At 41.3% G+C, this 18,014-nt stretch overlaps 1 protein-coding gene across 6 annotated transcripts in view; it reads right to left on the bottom strand.

Moving 5' to 3' along the window:
- Positions 1–17,780, bottom strand: part of FXR1 (FMR1 autosomal homolog 1) — a 38,755-nt gene extending 20,975 nt beyond the window's left edge. For 5 of the 6 annotated variants that reach the window (XR_008749415.1, XM_055817221.1, XM_055817219.1 and 2 more), the window contains exons 1-3: positions 15,238–15,379; positions 5,343–5,395; positions 1,139–1,232 (exon numbers count right to left, since the gene is read on the bottom strand). Coding sequence is in view for 4 of the 6 variants with exons in the window: in XM_055817221.1 (XP_055673196.1) it covers positions 1,139–1,232; positions 5,343–5,395; positions 15,238–15,288 (198 nt within the window). In the remaining 2 variants the exon portion in view is untranslated. Of the gene's footprint in view, positions 1–1,138; positions 1,233–5,342; positions 5,396–15,237; positions 15,380–17,624 lie in introns of those variants that run through there. The other variant, XM_005232939.4, reaches the window with a different exon arrangement.
- Between the last annotated feature and the right edge of the window lie 234 nt (positions 17,781–18,014).

Below are 18,014 nucleotides of genomic sequence, written 5' to 3' on the forward strand. Positions count from 1 at the left end.
CTGTATAAAGTATCTAGGTATGTGCTTCTTGCACAGATTTTTATTGTTCTGCACTACAAGGACCGTGAACAGATTTCCTTTACATATATTACTGACAATTCAACAGAAGTTTCTGAAGGAAGATAAAACCTTGGTTCAATGCTTATTTGGGGCAAATCCTCACTAAATTCAAACGCTGTCTTCACACTGGAAGTTCACACAGAATTAACTCCACAATTTAGATTTTTGTTTTGTCCTTGGCTTACTTTATATACCTGGGACTACTGAAATAACCAAGTCATCATATGACTAAATATTCCATATTTAACAAGCGCTATCAAGTTAATGCAAGATCAGATATAGAACAGAACACTCCTGAACTTTCACTTTCCTCATCTTCTGTAAGTTTCTTTTACTCCTTATACACTTCTGACAGGCCAAAGTCATTTGCATGCAGACTAAATAGGAAATTTTGCAACAACAAGGAGGCAGAAAATAATCCTTTACATTTAACCTCTTAAGCAAGCCAATAAATAGCATGCACTTCAAATAAGAACAACCTAGAAAAATCCAGCACCTTATACTACATTGTATCTTATATTATTAACCCAAAACTACAAATGTATTCAAAAGAAACTCATAATTTTTGGTTTTAAGGACAAGTAGCATAAAAAGCAGAAGTTAAACTAATTACTAAATTTCTAAATGCGCTACAATGAGCTGGGAACAGAACATGCGTATTTTAATTTCCAGGTTTAATAAATAATTCTTAATTAACACTGTTTCTCTGTAAAACCATAGAATTCACACAATTCCCTACCAGATTATACCAGGTATTTCACCTGGGTTAAAACTTGTTTTTTGAAGAGCTTTATTACCTCTTCACATCAAAACATTTCTAACAGTTACATTCCAGATCCAAAATTAAAATTACCTAGTTTTGTTTTTAATTCTGAAACATTCTCAAGCTCTTTTGAATTTTAGATTTTGAGAAAGTTCCATTGGTAGTTCTGTGAAAAAACTGAAATTAAAGTTTCACTGAAAGCCTAATAAATCCATTATTAGAGACAGGCTCTATTTTAAATCTTCACTTCGGTATTGTACCTCAAATCATGACCACCACCTTGAACAGACAATCAGTTTGTTAGGATAAACTCACCTCCACTTCATCTCCTTCACCAATTTCTTTCTTGATATCAGGGGGTGGTGGTAATCTGACTTCATTAAAGGGTACCTGGCGCTCCGGTTGCCAACTGAAAGTTGAAAAGACATCCCACATTATTTCTAGGATTTTCCTGCTGTTTTCTTACTAAACTCACTCTTCCCATATAATCAAGTCTGTTTCTTCATTGCTAGAAACCAAACCTTATAAGCAAAGGAAGAAAATAATCCTGTCAAGACAAAAACAGTATCTGGGAAGATACTTAATAATAAACCAATTTTTAAATTAACTGAAAAATTGTAACATAACTGGGTTCACTAAATGGCTTTCACGAAACCCAGTGAAAATACTATTAAGATGATGTACTTATATCTCTACTGCTCAAGTCATAAAGCTTTCATATAGATGTAAGCTTATCGTTGCACTTCAACATGGGGTTCATCCATTTCTTCACCTCATACTTAACATTTCAACTGCCTACCATCAATGTTTGAAGTATTCCAGGAAGATCTGACTCTGGTTGTTCACAAAACTTCACATTCCTACCCACAAACTTGTTAACGCTCCCAACTAAGTGTCGGGCAAACAGATTCAGTAAAAACACACCTTTATATCTGTCTATCAATTATTACTAGGCACACGAAATTAAAATTTTACCTTCTTGTATAGAACAGCTACTTATTTTACTGCAGCTGGCTCTACAAAGCATTTCACTTACAGAAATGTATTTTACAAGGACTACTGGAGCAACTCACATCCTCTGCATTCTCCTGAAATTCCTCTTCCTTCTACTCTGTGAATGCCACAGAACAACACTGGCTGTTCCTCACTCTTTTAATCAGAAACCCACTCGAAGACTCTACACAGCTTGAAATACAGGGAAAAAAACATCCCTCAAAAAACTTACCAACTTGGAACACCTAAGAGAGTTTGACAATATCTGTCAAATCATTCCCATGCCCATCATTTATGCCCATCTTAAAGTTCACATCAGGTACAGACAGGATCCAGAACTAACTTGTACCAGTAAGGATTACTTCAAGTGGGTTTTTTTCCTCCTCACTTTCATGCAGAGCAGGCTAAATTAGCAGAACAAGTCTCAGTGTTAATTAAGAGCAAAAGGCACTTTTTAACTTTCTGCAAGATGGGTACATTCCTATGTTTTCTCTGAAAAGACAGTTTACGCTGAAGTACCTCACTTAATAAAGATGTCAGGTATCCATACACAGTTTTGCTCCAGCCATTATTATACACATTATTTTTCTTTTAACTATAGTGGAACTTTGAGAAACAAGGAAAGACCCATGAAGATTATGGATAGCTTTCGTTGAAATTGGAAGGTATTTTGGCCATAAGACATTATTTAAATCTCATTTGATTTCTGAGAAACAGTGAAAGAGGTTGACAAAAATCAATTGCAATTCAATTGCCCTGGCTGCAGCTATAATTGCCACTAAACTCAGGGTTTGGGTTTTTCCTTCCCATCCCCACCTTTGTAAAGTTACTGTTCTCATAGATGCAAAGGCAAACAGCATCTGAAGACAAAATGCGTTCCTAAAGCAGCATCTGAAGACAAAATGCGTTCCTAAATTATAAGGTATATAAAACCTCAGTTCAGAAAGTGTGAGCGTAATAATGACTACTGAACAATGGCAGCAAAACCACTGCAAACTCAAATGAGCTGCCTGAAGTTCCCTATTCAACTGCACCTTGTAGATAAAGAATCTAGCAAACAGGAGCTTACAGAAAGTTATAAACAGCCCATAATGACATGCTTTGACTGAAGAGACCTTGTACCTTCAATAAAATCTGCTTGAAGTTGCAGCAGGTTATTTTTGGTTCCATCTCCAATCACCTAAAGGAACCTCATCCCCCAGAAATGGATGGGCCAATAATGAATTACCTAGTCAGCTGCAAGATGTTTTGTGTTTTTTTTTAATAACAGTGGGAAAGGGCACAGAAAGCTCAGTTCTCAGAATAGGAGTTGTCAAAGTTTTAATGGCAAAAAGTCAAGAACTGGAGCATCTCACTGATGAAATACAAAACAAGATGTTTTAAGAAATGACTCGTGACTGGCTACAAATTACCTGCCAAGAGGATCTGGCAGAACTGACAGCTAACAGTCAGAAGGATTATCCCAAATATCTGGCACAAATTACAAAAAAGGGAGGTGCTTGCTTCTTCCAGCAGAGAAGTCTGTCTTTCAATGTGGCTGCTTCAAACTCCAATGAGCCTCATGACATTGCACCTCAAGATCTCATTTTCTATCTTACACAGTAAGACTTTTCCAGTTCCTGAAGCTTCTGTGTTCACTCTCTGCCTCACCTCCAAAAAAAAAAGATTCTTTTAAAAGAATCAAGGATTATCTGCCCAGAGACTAATTATTGCTGTGGCCACAAAATTATCATTAGCAGTCTGCGCTAGGCCACTAACTTTGGGAACCTTACGATAGCTGTTAACAATCGCAGAAAATGCAAACTGACAATTCAGACTGCCTTTAGCAGAGTAGATGCGTTTACTTCACTAGCACTGATCACTATCACAACAAAATGATGCATTCAGGACAGGACACCCTTGCTGACTTCAGTTCTACTAAAGCCCTTATGCATTTAACTCAGTAAAAAGGGTAATAGTTTGTCAGATCTACATCACAGAATAATGTGACTAAAACTGTATACTCACTTCCTGATCAGGCCTATATTTAGTCAGCAAAACATTCTACATACGTTGTAGCCTATCTTTTTTGGAACGTGGCCGCGGCCACCAGACTTTCTGCAAAACAAATGGATGACATGGACACCGAACACCAGAAACGTGTTTGCCAGCAATTAAGACTCCAGCTGTGAACCATAGGCGCTTCCTTTAGCTTACCTGGTTTCTGATGTGAAAGTATACGTTTTGAAGGCAAAGAGCCTCCTACCTTAAAGAGAAGGTATGCACATTGAATACGGAACTAAAGATTTGTCACAGACCATGGACAGGATGAAGGACCCAATTTGTTCTTTCTATTTGAGTTCTGGGATGGGGGTATGAAAACCCAGAAGACAGTAACAACTTCCATAAACACCCCAGTAACTGTTAGTACAAATTATATTTGCCACCTGACATTCTAACTACTCTTCATAAAAGGGCTAGAAAACACAGGTTAGAAAGAAATCAAGACTGGACTTTGCAGGGTAAACCCTAGAATTACTTCTTCCCCACTCCCTCCAGATTTACTTCTATACACACATGTATGTATATGCATACACACCCTCAAGATTCTAAAATGCTGTGTAAAAACATACACTTGCACACTCCCTAGTACTGCCTTTATTACCCAGCAATCTTTTTTGAAGAAAGGGTCAAAGACTAATCCACAGGTTGGTGCTGGCAACTTTAGTAAAAATTTTCACATCAAAAGCGGATGCATTTTTAGGATCTCCACCTAGCAACTGGAAGGGAACAGGAAAGAAAATGTAGCTCCCAGAGTATCTTAAATCAGCCCTGGAATCTCCCAGGTAATGCACAGTGTTATCAGTCTGAATGCTGAACACCACTTATTCATTCATACTTTACCATCCCATGGATTATCTTTGACTTGCCACTACAAGCCCCTAGTTGCACTGCTGTGTTTATACATTAAATGAAGAGGCCCTCATGGATAATTCTTTCTCCAGGTTTGCTTACAGATTTAAACTCCTTTTCCACTAAAAAAAGAACAGGTCTTTAGACTGGATATGTATGTATACTTACTTTCTTAATAATTAAAGAGAAAATATCAATTACTCTCACGATACAGAATTTTTGCTTTTTTAGAAGTGTATCTGATCTGAGCAATACTGGTCAGTGTTCACAACCAGAATGAAACAGGCAGAAGTTCTGTGGTATTTTCCATCTTTTTCTGCTTTAGTCTAACAGTATCAGGCCTCTGTCATGGATAATTATTTTAATTAAATTTGCCTGTCACATCTATGGGCATTGCTAAAGATACCAAAAGTGTAAAAGACTGTGTAACTGAGGAGCTGAATTCTGATACAGCAATTCAAGAAGGTAGTTCATGGAGACTGTGAACTGAACAGTGAGCCTGTACTTTTAAAACCATTACCTTTCTAATGCTACTTCCTCTTCGTATCAAAACAAACACACACAATACCAACAGCACAAAACCAAAATAACAACGTAACACCCAAATGATTTATTTTTAAAATAAAATACTTACTTGTTTTCAAATACAACTGTGAGCGAGTCCTCATGAACATCTTTGATAAATCCCTAAAACAAAAACATTTTTATTACAAGAATGCAAGTAAAATCAAAACAAGGCAGTAATTTCAAGACAGCCTGAAACTAAGCCAAAGAGCAGACCACCACTAATTCTAGGGTTCCAGCATAGGAGTGTCCAAGACACAACCCAACTCTTCACATGAGGTTGCTGATATTCTTAGTTGGCTATTCTAAGAAATACAGTGCACAGGGATTGTTCCAAACGACTGCTGAAATCTGACCAGCACATTTACAACTGAAAACTCAAGAGTTTATTATTTTATCTACAGGTACCTACAACTGTTTTACAGGAATAAAAGGAGACAGATCCAGGCCCAGGGCAATTAGTACAACTTGCAGTACAATGTCAAAGAGCTGAGCATAGCATTATTCGCTTAATGGGTGCTCTCAACAAGAAACCAAATCCAAACAACCATCCTTCAGAATGGTATGACTGCAGGTTGGGTAAAATTTAGCAATACAGCCTGCCACAGAGCTAGATCATCTCTCAAGTACCAAATTGGGAGCTGTATGAGGCCAAATACCTGTAGGATCTCACAGGAAAACAGAGAATACAATATTTCACTTTTTTTTTGTATCACATTATTATGATCTCAGGAACAATTAAGGAGAAATCCCACTTCCCCTTCTTTCTTCTGAAAGACAAAGGGCTTCTTCAGGGGGCACTGATTATGTCAAAGACCTGAAGACAACCAACCACCCAATAAATACAGCTGTACTCAAGTACAAGTTCCTACACCTCTTGGTTAAGGCAGGAAGGCATGTGGCAAAAAATAGCAAAGGGACAAGAAACATCTTTCCAAGTACTCCTGCTTTTGCTAGAGCTTGGTATTTGCCCAAGCAGAAGAGGTCAAGGAAGAACCTGGTTTTAAAGGAGTGAGAGAGTTGCATAGCTATGTTAAGAGAAGTTCCAGGAAATCTGCTGAATGGATTATATCCACCTAAGAAACTGCCAGCTGAGGAGGATGAAGAACATTATCAACTGTGCAAGGAGCCACTAGCCCACAGCCATATGATGTGCCAGCTCATGGAAAGATAATTTTGACACAGGAGATCACCCAATGTAATGACAGACAGTAAAGGAGCCCACGCTGACAGCTGCTTGCAAAGGCCCTAAACGAACACATCTCCTTCTACCTGAACTCTTACTCGGGCAATGCTGTGCAGGCATTTCCTCAAAACCTGCTTTTCCGCTCCCTGAGCTTCACTTGAAACCATCTGCCAGCAACACAAAAGACTGGCTCTAGCAGAACACACACTGGTAACCCTGAACAAAGCAGGTAACCAGAAAATCACAGAAGCCAACCTGACTGAACCACCTAGTGTGTTCCCAATAAAATAAACCCTTTCAAAGGCCATCCTGCCACTGCAAGGAAAGGCAGGCAAATCTCTTTCTTTGAAAGGTAAGCAACTGAAACAGTTGGCAATGAAGTACACCCACAATCAGGGCCTTTTTGTTTCAAGAAAGTTTCTGGACAGGTAAACTGGACAGGCAGACTCAAGTTCTGTCTGTCTGAAGATGCAAAAAACATACAAAATTTACTGCCTCAAGTATGCATTAGCTAACAACAGAGGTAATGCAGAACTTTTACCAAATTTATGCTATCAATGTCCCCTTTAAATATGCCCCAACATGTGGATGAAATATCGTAACATAAAGCACAGAAAATTTGTTCTACTACAATTCACTTAAACTCTATCCAGGCACAAAATGCCCGAGTCACAGGACTGCACACCAAGGCCATGCAGTCCATCATTCAGAGGCATGACAACTTAACATAAAGCAGTATTTACAGAAAGGGATTTAACTCCCTGCTATGGACAGCCATTTATTTGCATTCCAAGAGTCTGTGATTCAGTATTAGTCTTCACCTCATTATGCTGCTTTATTCCATAGCTGAATGTTACCTCTTACTTACGTTACTACATGCTCCCCCAGTAGTCAATATGAGGGGGGGGGGGAGGGGGAATATGGATATATTTCTAGGGTCTGCCTATAGTAACTGAAAATTTGTTCTGCAGATCTGAATTCAGTTATCTTTCCTTTATTAACAAACAAAACTTCAGATTCAAAATCAGGCACCACAAAACACCTGAAAAACATTCAGAACAATGCTCTGCAGAGTTCAGAAAATCCTGAATCCACTGTCTAGCTGCAGGTTTCATTAATAAGACAAAACAAGTAGAAAAGAAGGAATCCCCAATGCACTGACTTTCCAGGATTTCAGACAATTAGTCCATTACTAGGTAAAGTCTGGCTTTCTGCATGACAGCACAAACACATTTAATATTCAACTTATTTTCAAGCCAACGTCCTGCTGAAGAATGGGAAGACTGAAGTGGAACAATAATGCAGGTATGACTAACAGCAGACTAACAGCTGACACTGCACAAACGTCAGCTGCACAAACGGAAACATTACACACTTCTTAATAAAATCGAAAGTACAAATTCCAACCAAGAGTTTGTACATTTTACACCACCATGGGGGTTTCAGGAACTCGTTCACACAGGGAAGTCTTTCACTTCAAAGTGTGCACACTGCTCTTCCCATGAGACTGTAATGCAGACTCATGGCTAGCAGACTTGTACATAGGAACTTGCTTGACATTACCTGAACAGCTTTTTCACTTGACATTGTCAAACTCTTTCACTCCACAATATTTATATATATATTTATAAACACTCAAACTCAAATATAATATTTTATCAAGTATATATATACTTCAAGTGACAAATGGGACATATGTAAAGCATTAAAGTTACATAATTATTTAAATAATTATACTGCTGAGGCCTGAAAAGTCTGATCACAGCCTGCCTAAACACAAGACTAACCGTGAAGGAATAACATAAAAGTAAAAAGTCCCAAATATAATTCTTACTATTATAAATTTCTCTACAGCTGTCACATTTGCAGTAACTGAAGCACAGCAGTCTATGAAGTACTACAGATTGTATGGTTCATTTGCAATACAACTAGAAATGATCAGAATGCAATATAGGTTTTAAATGCCGTTTTATGAGAAATAATTCCCTTACTGCCAGGAAATATGCCAAAAGTATCATCAAAAGATTTGTCAAAAGAATTCCTGCATACTACTTTCCTACCTACAACCCCAAGCTTTACTATAAGCATTATCAGCTTTCACCTACAATTCCAAGATAAAAACAAGAGAAATAGATTTCATGCCTGTCAGGATGACATTTAGTGTAATTTTTAAAGGGAGACCATAGAGAGTTTTTCAAAAAAAGGTTGTACAAAAAACCTGTGGTATTAAGGTATTTTGCAATATAAAACACGTTTTCTAACATTAAAGTTAATATTAAAACCTATAAATTCACAAGGATTTTTTCAGAAAGGGTGTGATAAACATTAAACAGAAGAGTAAACATCCTCGTCCTCAAGTAGGAGTTTTGAAGGAGTTCTTTATCAGTGAGGTAACCGATATAAATAGATCTGTACTCTAAGCTTGCACTAGTCATGTCTGATCAGAAACATTTTATACTAAATGAAGTACTGATGCAACACATTAACTTTTGCTCAAATGAACAAGGTACTCCATTACTGATATTTAATTTAGCAGTGTTGCCTAAGATAGAGAATGCCAATACTTAAGTTTGAAATATTCTATGTTCCTTACACATCATTCCATGTATCCTCATTACAAACAGAGGTGATGAGGCAGAGCTAACAAGAGACCACCAAACACATCATCAATAAATTCACTGGCACCAAAACCACGCAGCGACGAGTAGTATTATCAACATGAAAGCTTGCATGTAACATTTGTGTGTGTTTTATACCACATACAAGACTGTGGGCGGCAGGAAGCAAAGAAAATGTGATGTGACTTCATCTTGCCAGACTTCCAATTTGGACTGTCCAGATATTAGTGTCAGTCATCCGGTTTACGCTGTGAGCTGGATCTCTGGAAGCCCATGTATGCCCCACTTGCTGCAGCCCAGCTCATGAGGCAGACGGGAGACTATACTGTACTACAAGCTAGGCTATTAATGTCGTGCTGGCTCCCCAGGCACTTTGGCTCAGACCTGCCCCTGCCACTCACTTGGCAGAAGCCAGGCTCCCACCACTGGCACCTGTAAAAGGCAGGGTAATATCGCTAGGACTCTTGCCTAGGTTTGGCATCAGTGATCCAGAAAATCTAACACAGGGCCACACAGTCTTATGTATGAGCAAAAGGACAGGAAACTATGAACAGATCATTTGTCACCAAAATCACTACAGTTGAGACTTCATCCCTTCACACACAAACACACTCTCCTTCCCTTTTACCTGGGTTTTGCTCATGGATTTAGGATTAAGATCTGCTGATAACATAAACGGATCAAGACTTACTGAAGTGCCCTTACAGTGAACTGTATGCTTGCATATATACACACAGTTGTGGTTTTTTAAAATCCAGTTCCAGGCAAAGTTACAAAATCTGTATAACAGTGCAATTCAAGCTCCCTCTTCATTCTGCTTTCTTATCTGACCCACAAGTAGGACAGTCCCATCTAAACACGAGGTGCTGTTAAATTTTCCTGCATTCTTTCCAGGGATAGCCACTGTGCTGGCTTTTGAGTGACACATACCTGCACACTAAAAACTATACTATGACCATTACCCACTGCTGAGCAAATTTAAAATGGTCAATACTTTGGCATCTGGTACCATGGACTGTTTCTGAATTACTAACATAAAGGTCAAAAAGCCTGTATCTAATTAGGAATCCTTTCACTCCTTTCAGAAACAAGAACCATTAGTATTTTTAACTAACATTCATACACAACTGTTTCATATAACCAATACATGAAATATTATAAATGGATGTATCCTACGCTGACCCCCGGCAGGCGGGAATCATAGAAAACACAGAAAACTTGTAAATAATCAAATCACTGGACAAAAAGGACTGAACTTCATGAAGTATTATATTCATTAAAGTGATTAGCTGCACCTGCATATACAAGGAATTGACAAAGCAGATGTAGTTCACTGCAAAACACAAATATTACAAGCAGGCATCAAGTAAGAAAGATCCTGAACTATTACATCAATTTTAGCAACCAGTTTAATCTATGACATTACTGCTTATTTCCATTCACGATCATAATTATCACATGTAAATTCAAGGGTCCTTATGACAGTTATGCAAGAACATCAGCACCAAATCCCCTCATTTAGGCTTATTCACTTAAGTCTAAATGACACATTACTTAATACTGCTTTCTTCATACACGTATTCCCAAAGGGCAGAACTTCTGACAGACATCCTCCACTGATGATGTACATCAGCGATCAATAATCACTGCCTGTGGCATCTCCCTTTTAACAGCCTAAAAGGTTCAAGCAAATGGCTTGTCAACAGCAGTAATGATTACAGATACTTCTTTCACCAGTCTACACAACTTTAAAGACATCAGTTAACAACTTTAAAATGTCCGAAATTTCCCACCCATTAAGGCTAGCTATAATAAATTAATGTTGACCACTCTAAGACAGTTGAGTTCTTTAGGAAAAAAAAAAACCAGTTACCATGTTTCCTGGTGTAGTAATTGGGTACAAACAGATGTGTAAGCTACACTCTTAATGACAGCTTCCTATTTTAAGAGCCATCAAGCTAAAAACCATTCAGAAGAACTCCAGAGTTGTTTTCAAAGCCACTAATTAAAAATTCTAAGAAAAATTAAAAAGCTATTATATTTTTTTATTGATGCATAAACCTTTTCTCACACGTAATTGCTCACTGTGCTTTGAGACTGTACATGTGGAGAAATGCCATGTACTTATCCTTCATCATTTTTTTCCCTTAGTAATACTCTGGCTAGTCTCTACCCTGAGGCCTATGCCAGCTCCTGCTACCAGCACTTTGGTTAGTCCTGTTACCAAAACAGCTGCATCCCTTGAAAGAGGAACAGAACAAGAAGGAAGCACTTCAGAATCCATAAACTAAAGGTTGAGTTTCATTCTAATTCACATTTTAATCTATTTTATGCCCTTGCATAATCTGAACAGCTACTATTCTAGAACAAAAAAAAGAGTGCAAATGCATGCAATGCACCAGAATCAGTTTTTCAGCACATGTTAAGTCCTCACAACGAAGAATGTAATGGACCTTTCAGAGTTATTCAGCTGCTGTTGAAGGAGCCAGGTAGAGGAAGTTACCTTGTGTTAGATTTATGTACCTTGGCTGCATTTTATTGCAAGGCCCAATCCACTTCATGTAAAACTGACACCTGAACTCATGAATAATGTGCAGAACCAGGGCTCTAATTTGCATACAAATGCACATATGCAAGCCGATGGGGATACTGGATGAAACAGAAGCTTTCATCTCGTTCTTGCCCAAAGTTACACAGATATGCTTCACAAATAGCAGAAGAGGCAATGGGCACAAACTGTGACATGCGAGTTTCTGTATGAATGACAGCAAACTTTTTTTTTTTTTTTTTTTTTTTTTTTTTATTGTGCGGGTGCCTGAGCACAGATTGTCTGGAGAGGCTGTGGAGTCTCCATCCTCACAGATATTCAAAAGTCACGTGGATATGGTCCTGGGCAATCGGGTCTAGGTGGCACTGCTTGAGCAGGGGTATGCACTGGATGACCTCTATCCATAGTCTCTGCCAGCATCAACCATCTGTGATTTACTTAATGATATTAATGGCACAGAGAATCATCATCCTGAAAATACTGCAGTCAGGCCAAGATGAGGCTGCGAGTATTTAACTTTCACTCTCTTCAACCCACTTAGAGGCCAAAGAAATCCAGATACTTCTGACCATTTCACATTAAAAAAAACACAAAAGCAAACCTCTACTCTTCTGTCCCAAAGGCAAAACCTAAACTGCAATCTAGCACTCACCTAGTAAGCATCAACTGCTCTGCTCTAAGGAAGTCCTCACCACACTTCTAATACATACAAACCCTTAACTAGTACAGTTCATCACCCCTGTCCACTCTCCTCCCTGTTCCACTACACAAACCTCACCTTTTTTCAGAAGACCATGACCACTTGGAGCCCCATCAGTGCCATCTGTTCTCTAAAGAAAATGGCTTCTCAATATTATGATATATGCAAAGTCTTCTGAGCTGCAGGGAGTGGCTGAACACTGACTCTGCTGTATACTGGTTGAGAATCTGGGATAAAATATAAGGTAAATGCTCTCCTGTTCTCTAGATAATATTATTTATTTAAAGCAAAGGGAGAAAAAACCAGCATAAATTGGTTTGGAGAGGTTAAATTTAAATCACAGTGTTTTTTGGACAAAAGAGCGTGAAGTTATCTTGGGGTGTCTACCATAACGCAGTTACTGTCCACCGATCTATGCATCATAAAAAATATTTTGACTTTTCATGTATTTTAATAAAGAACAGCATTCCACTAATTTACAGCAACCACAGTGTATACATATAAATACATGTACAAAGAATTCCCTGTTAAAATTGAATTTTACTAAAATGAGGAACAAAATCTACAAAGAATATCATTTATATACGTGGTCCTATCTCTAGTAACTACTGAAAACCCCATTATAATGCTCCAACAGATTTAATCACTACATTCGTTCTACTACATCTACGTTGCAGAGAGTATTAACAACTCATTAAAAAAATTCTGTCATGTAATTGTTTACATAATTATTTTGGGTTTTTATCTCTGTTGGCATAGCAGGATCCTTCTCATCTCATTTACCGGGAGGTATGCTGTGCTAATGAATCAGGATTCAGACTGTTCAGAGAGCAAACCTCAAACTTCATCCCACTGAATAAATTCTGCTCTTCCCTTCAGAAAATTTTTGCCACCTTCTATACAGCGACATGGAGCTTCGAGAAGATCAGCTTATTATCTTACAAATGCTATTATCAATGCTATCAGTGGTCAAAAATAGAGTACTTTCCAGATGAGACTGACACACCTCCCTCCTCTGCTTCAGAAACTTGTAACAGAAAGTTACTAGGAGTGTTATTTAGTCCCAAAATGCATGCATAACCTCTGCCTACCTGAACACTTAGACCCACAAAATGGAGTCACTGAAACACGCATTTCATTGTATTTAGCTCACAAGAATCATCTTTTTAAATTGTGTTACAGTTTGGTTTATTTGGTTTTGGTTTTTTTAGGGACTTCTCTGGGTTTTTTTCCCCACTTCTCCACAGTGGATTATTCTGAGCTGGGGCTTTGGTTGCTATGGGTCCAATCACTCTAACCTGACTTCATCCATCATAAAGATGCCATCACAGGCCTTAATGCCCATTTCATTGATCTGAAAACCATTAATGCCATTTTTAAGTAAAACTTCTGCTTTTGTTAGTCACTGTTCACAGCGCTAAAACACATCATGGTGCTAATCCAAGCCTGACAATTCTGACTGACTTAGAGGGAGACGTCATCATTGCAGATTTTAAATCAGGCTTTTTGCAATAAATTCGGTGCACACAGATCCCTTCAATCCAAGAATTCAGTACACCTCCTAATACTCCCATTAGTCTCACGTTCTTCTTAAGCAGAAGAAACAACTAATCCATGGTTTATAAAGTGGTCCAAGCTTACAAGGTAGAAAACAGAAAGCCAAGAAGAGCATCTCCAAATTCTGTGCTTCCTAATAGGCAGTGGGAGGGAAAAATATTAAATCTATAGCTATTTAGAAGTATCCTGTTCTAAATACAAATGATTCTGATGTGGGTTACTATGTGGTATTTCAAGTCCAACTAAAAATGCATCCGATTCACAAAATTTATTATCTACTAGTTTTGGTAAAAATTTAAGAGGCTTACCTAGAAAGGGGATATAGCTTATCCCATGACATTCTTTCCTGACAAGAGTATCTCCTGTTTGCCTCTTTTAATAGACAGCCAGTCAAAAAAACTAACTCCTGAAGTCAGCTGGTTACAATCCCTTGGACACCAACTGCCTTTACATACTGTACAATTACCACATGACTTCCAAGCCAAATCCACAGCTGCACACAGGAAATTCAGGGAAAAAAAGGACACCCCCACACCCCACAGTGCAACATCGCATGTGCAATTCTGCACTGTGTATGCGGTTAGGCACAATAGCTAAAGAGAGTCCTGAGATTAAATACTCCCAGAACACAGCTACACTGTGTGCTCACAATACTGGCTGGAATCAGCCCTCCTGGAAAGGAAGACAGAAGGCTATTGCCATAAAAAGAGCTGGGATTCTTAAACATCTGAAGCCAGGCTTAGGGGAAAATGAGTGACGGGCAACAGCTGAGAGTATTCTGCATTGATCCTGTAACATCCTGACATTCCAGGGAGGGTGATGGTGAAGGAAGCTTTCTGCTGACATAAATAAACTCGAAATCTTAAAAGAATTATTTAAAATATTTTAAAATTATTATTATCGCCTCAGTCCATCCCACCCCACCCAAAGCCCCTACTTCTTCCAAAAATACCCCCACACACCTTTCCAAGACGAGGGCTGAGCAAACCCCCGCGCGGTGCATCTGCCCCCCGCCCCCCCCGCTCTCCCTCACCGCCACACTGACCTCCCTCCAGAGGCGCCCGTATCACCCCGCCTCGGCAGCACCTTCCCCAGCCCCCGCCACCCCGCTCCGGCCCCGCCACCCCCCCGCCAGCCGCGCCCCGCCGCAGCCCCCGCCACCCCCACCACACCCAGACACCTTCCCCCAACGCCCTTCCCCCCGCACCCTCCCTCCTCCGCGGCCCGCCGCGGGGCTCCCCTCACGGCCACCAGCGGCCGCCCGCCCTCGGCCGGGCGCGGAAACCACCGGGAGGCCGCCCTCCGCGCTGCCCCCGCGGCGCCGGCCCCGCCGCCGCGCCCTCCCCGCGCCGGTACCTTGTAGAAGGCCCCGTTAGAGCCGCGCACTTCCACCGTCAGCTCCTCCATGTTGAGAGCGCAAAGGACGCCGGGACGTGCTTCTAGAAACTGTCACCACGGGGGGGAGCGCTGGCGGGCTCCCCCTCCCCCTCCGCCCGCCCCCCGCGGGGTGGGGGCCGCTCCGGCCCCGCCCCGCCCCTCCTCCCCCCGCCGCGCGCGGTGGGGCTGCCCACGCCGCGGGCGGGGGGGGGGCTCACTGCCGGCGGAGCGGGGCGTTCCCTGCGGGAAGGGCGGCCGGCCTCTCGCTTCCCCCCCCCGCCCCGCCGCGGCCCGCGGCAGTGGGAGCGGCCGGCTGCTGGCCAGCGCGGCGCTGAGGGGGGCGGCCGCTGCCGGGCCTCGCTCCCGCCCCGCGGCGCAGGTGGCCCGGCGGGCTGGGCCCGGCCCCGCGGGAGCGGCCGCCCTGTGGCGGTGGAGGGGGAAGCGGCTGCAGCCAGCGCTGCAGGCGAAATGCGGTGTTTTGTGTGGTTTTGAATGAATAACGATCCAAAAGGCCGGGCCTTAGGGGACACCTTCCGTTCCCGGGCCGCCTCAGGCAGCCTGGCTGGTCGCCCGCTGCAATCAAGATGGTGCCCGTCATCCCCCCGCGCTCCCGCTCTCTCGGCCGCCTTTGTCCCGTGCCGGAGCTACGGCCCGGCGCGGGGGGCGGGGAGCGCCCCCGCCTTCTACCCGGCGGCCCAGCCCCGGGGCGCTGCCCCTACGCCGCCATGGCTGGGGGGGGACCCTGCTGCAGACCGCCGGCAGTTCCTCCGTGGGCTGCTGCAGAGGGGTAAAAATAACATTACTTTGCCATCCGGTGACCCTCACAACAGAGTCGGGCTAGAATTTTGCTATGAGCTCAATGCTCACACAAGCTTAGTCATGCCGAGCTTGATGAAAGGCCTGTATCTTTGCCAAATGCGTCTTATTTTTTTGCAATAGCTTTAAATATCAGTAACGCTACTTTCAAACAGCCTTTCTGCTGATCTTCCCTGTTAAATGTCAGCCCCAAAGGTACAAGATGGTATTTTACCCACCAAACGTTTTCATTTATAGTTCCTCCATGTTACTCTCTGCATGTGCCCAAGGGCCAGCACGCAGCGCTTAGCCCATTTATGTTCAGTGTTGTCCATTGAGTAATTAATGTCAGGGTTATGGGGATGGGCTGGGAGGGTTCTGTTGGGGAAGAACGGAGGGTCATGTGGAGCCACGTTTACAGGCTCTGTGGACAGTAGAGCCCTGAGTCATTGTGGTGAGCCTGAAGGGAAATTAGACACAAATTTATTAGAAAAAAAAACCCAACAGGCTCTGCTTGTTCTGGAGAACATGTTTGTTTCCAGTCAGTAACTCAGACCTTTGTTTGGCTATGAGGTAGTGTCTAATAAAAAAGCAATTCAGTGATGTACTCTTTCTGTGCTGTGTGTATGAATATTCTCATTCTTGCATAGTATTTAATCCACATGAATGTTGGGGAGGGCATCTTTTATTATAAGTACTGTTTAAATCTTTGGAAATGGCCCACAATTTATTCTGTCACTGGTGCCTAGGCCATGCATAGATAAGAGAACCCTTCTTGCAAAATGGCCGGTGCCCCCTTTCCTATTGGCAGAAAGCGCTCAGGACTTCACAGGATACAGTATGAAACCTGGTAACGTGAAGCAAACAGTTGTGCTACAAAAATTCCATGCCAAAAATTTTCATTGCCCCAATATTAAATAGCCTGAGGTTCATTTAGTCAGGTTCCAAGACATAGTCTCTCAATGTCAACTGCTAAAAAAATGTGTTAAGGGTTTAACATAAAAAAGCAAAACCAAACTATGTGTGAGCTGCCGTCCTCAGAAGTAAACATGGGACACAGATAACTGTGTGAGGTGCCTGGGCATCCACATTGGCAAAACAGGGGATAGATCTGGTCAATAACGATAACGAGAACTGGCCTGAGCCAATGCAATCTGCATCCGAATTTGCCTGATAAAATTTGTTTTTCTGGAAGTGTGCACATGATAGTAGCTAAAGCGACAGGGTTGTTTACAGGTTAATACTGAGGCACATTGCTATACCAAGGGGAAAATGGGGGTAGAAGAGGGTTACTATTAGGTTGTGGGCCATAACAATTTGCAGTACATCAGCCAGACTGTCAAGGATGAATCTGTTCTTAGTTTTCACTTAATGTAAATTAGAAGTAACTACTAAATTAAATTACTTTTAAGTATTTACTGAAATAAGACAAGGGAGGATCTTCACTCAGCTTCAGGAACTCAAGAGTCTTCCTCTGATAGTAGCTACTTACAACTTTTTTCACAAGACTACATAGGGTGATTGATCTTTTCTTTTCGTTTTGCAACACCCACAGTGAAACTGCCACTTACATTTCGTAGACCAGTTCTCGTCGGGGAGATGCTGTAAGTCTAGTTGAACCACTGTCTGTCTGCTGTTGAAACTGTTCAGTAATGCAGGAGGGAGAGCAAGCTTCATCGCACCAGGACAGTAAGCAAGAAATGGTAGGATTCAGTATCCTTGGGACCCTTGGTTGGAAAGAGCAGAAAAAGGGTTTGCTGATTAGGAGTGCAAAATAAAGGGTGAAGGATTAAACACTAAAGGATTAAGATTGTTGTCTTCAAATATGTCAAGGCATACAGAGGGGATGACAATCAATGAAACACTAAGGCTATACAAGACAGAAAACATGACCTAAGGCTATAAAAGACAGAAAACATGACCAGCAAAAGACTCCCAAATAGGTATAGGCTGACCGTGAA

This window comes from Falco peregrinus, chromosome 12 (assembly GCF_023634155.1).
Source record: "Falco peregrinus isolate bFalPer1 chromosome 12, bFalPer1.pri, whole genome shotgun sequence".
NCBI classification, from domain to species: domain Eukaryota; kingdom Metazoa; phylum Chordata; class Aves; order Falconiformes; family Falconidae; genus Falco; species Falco peregrinus.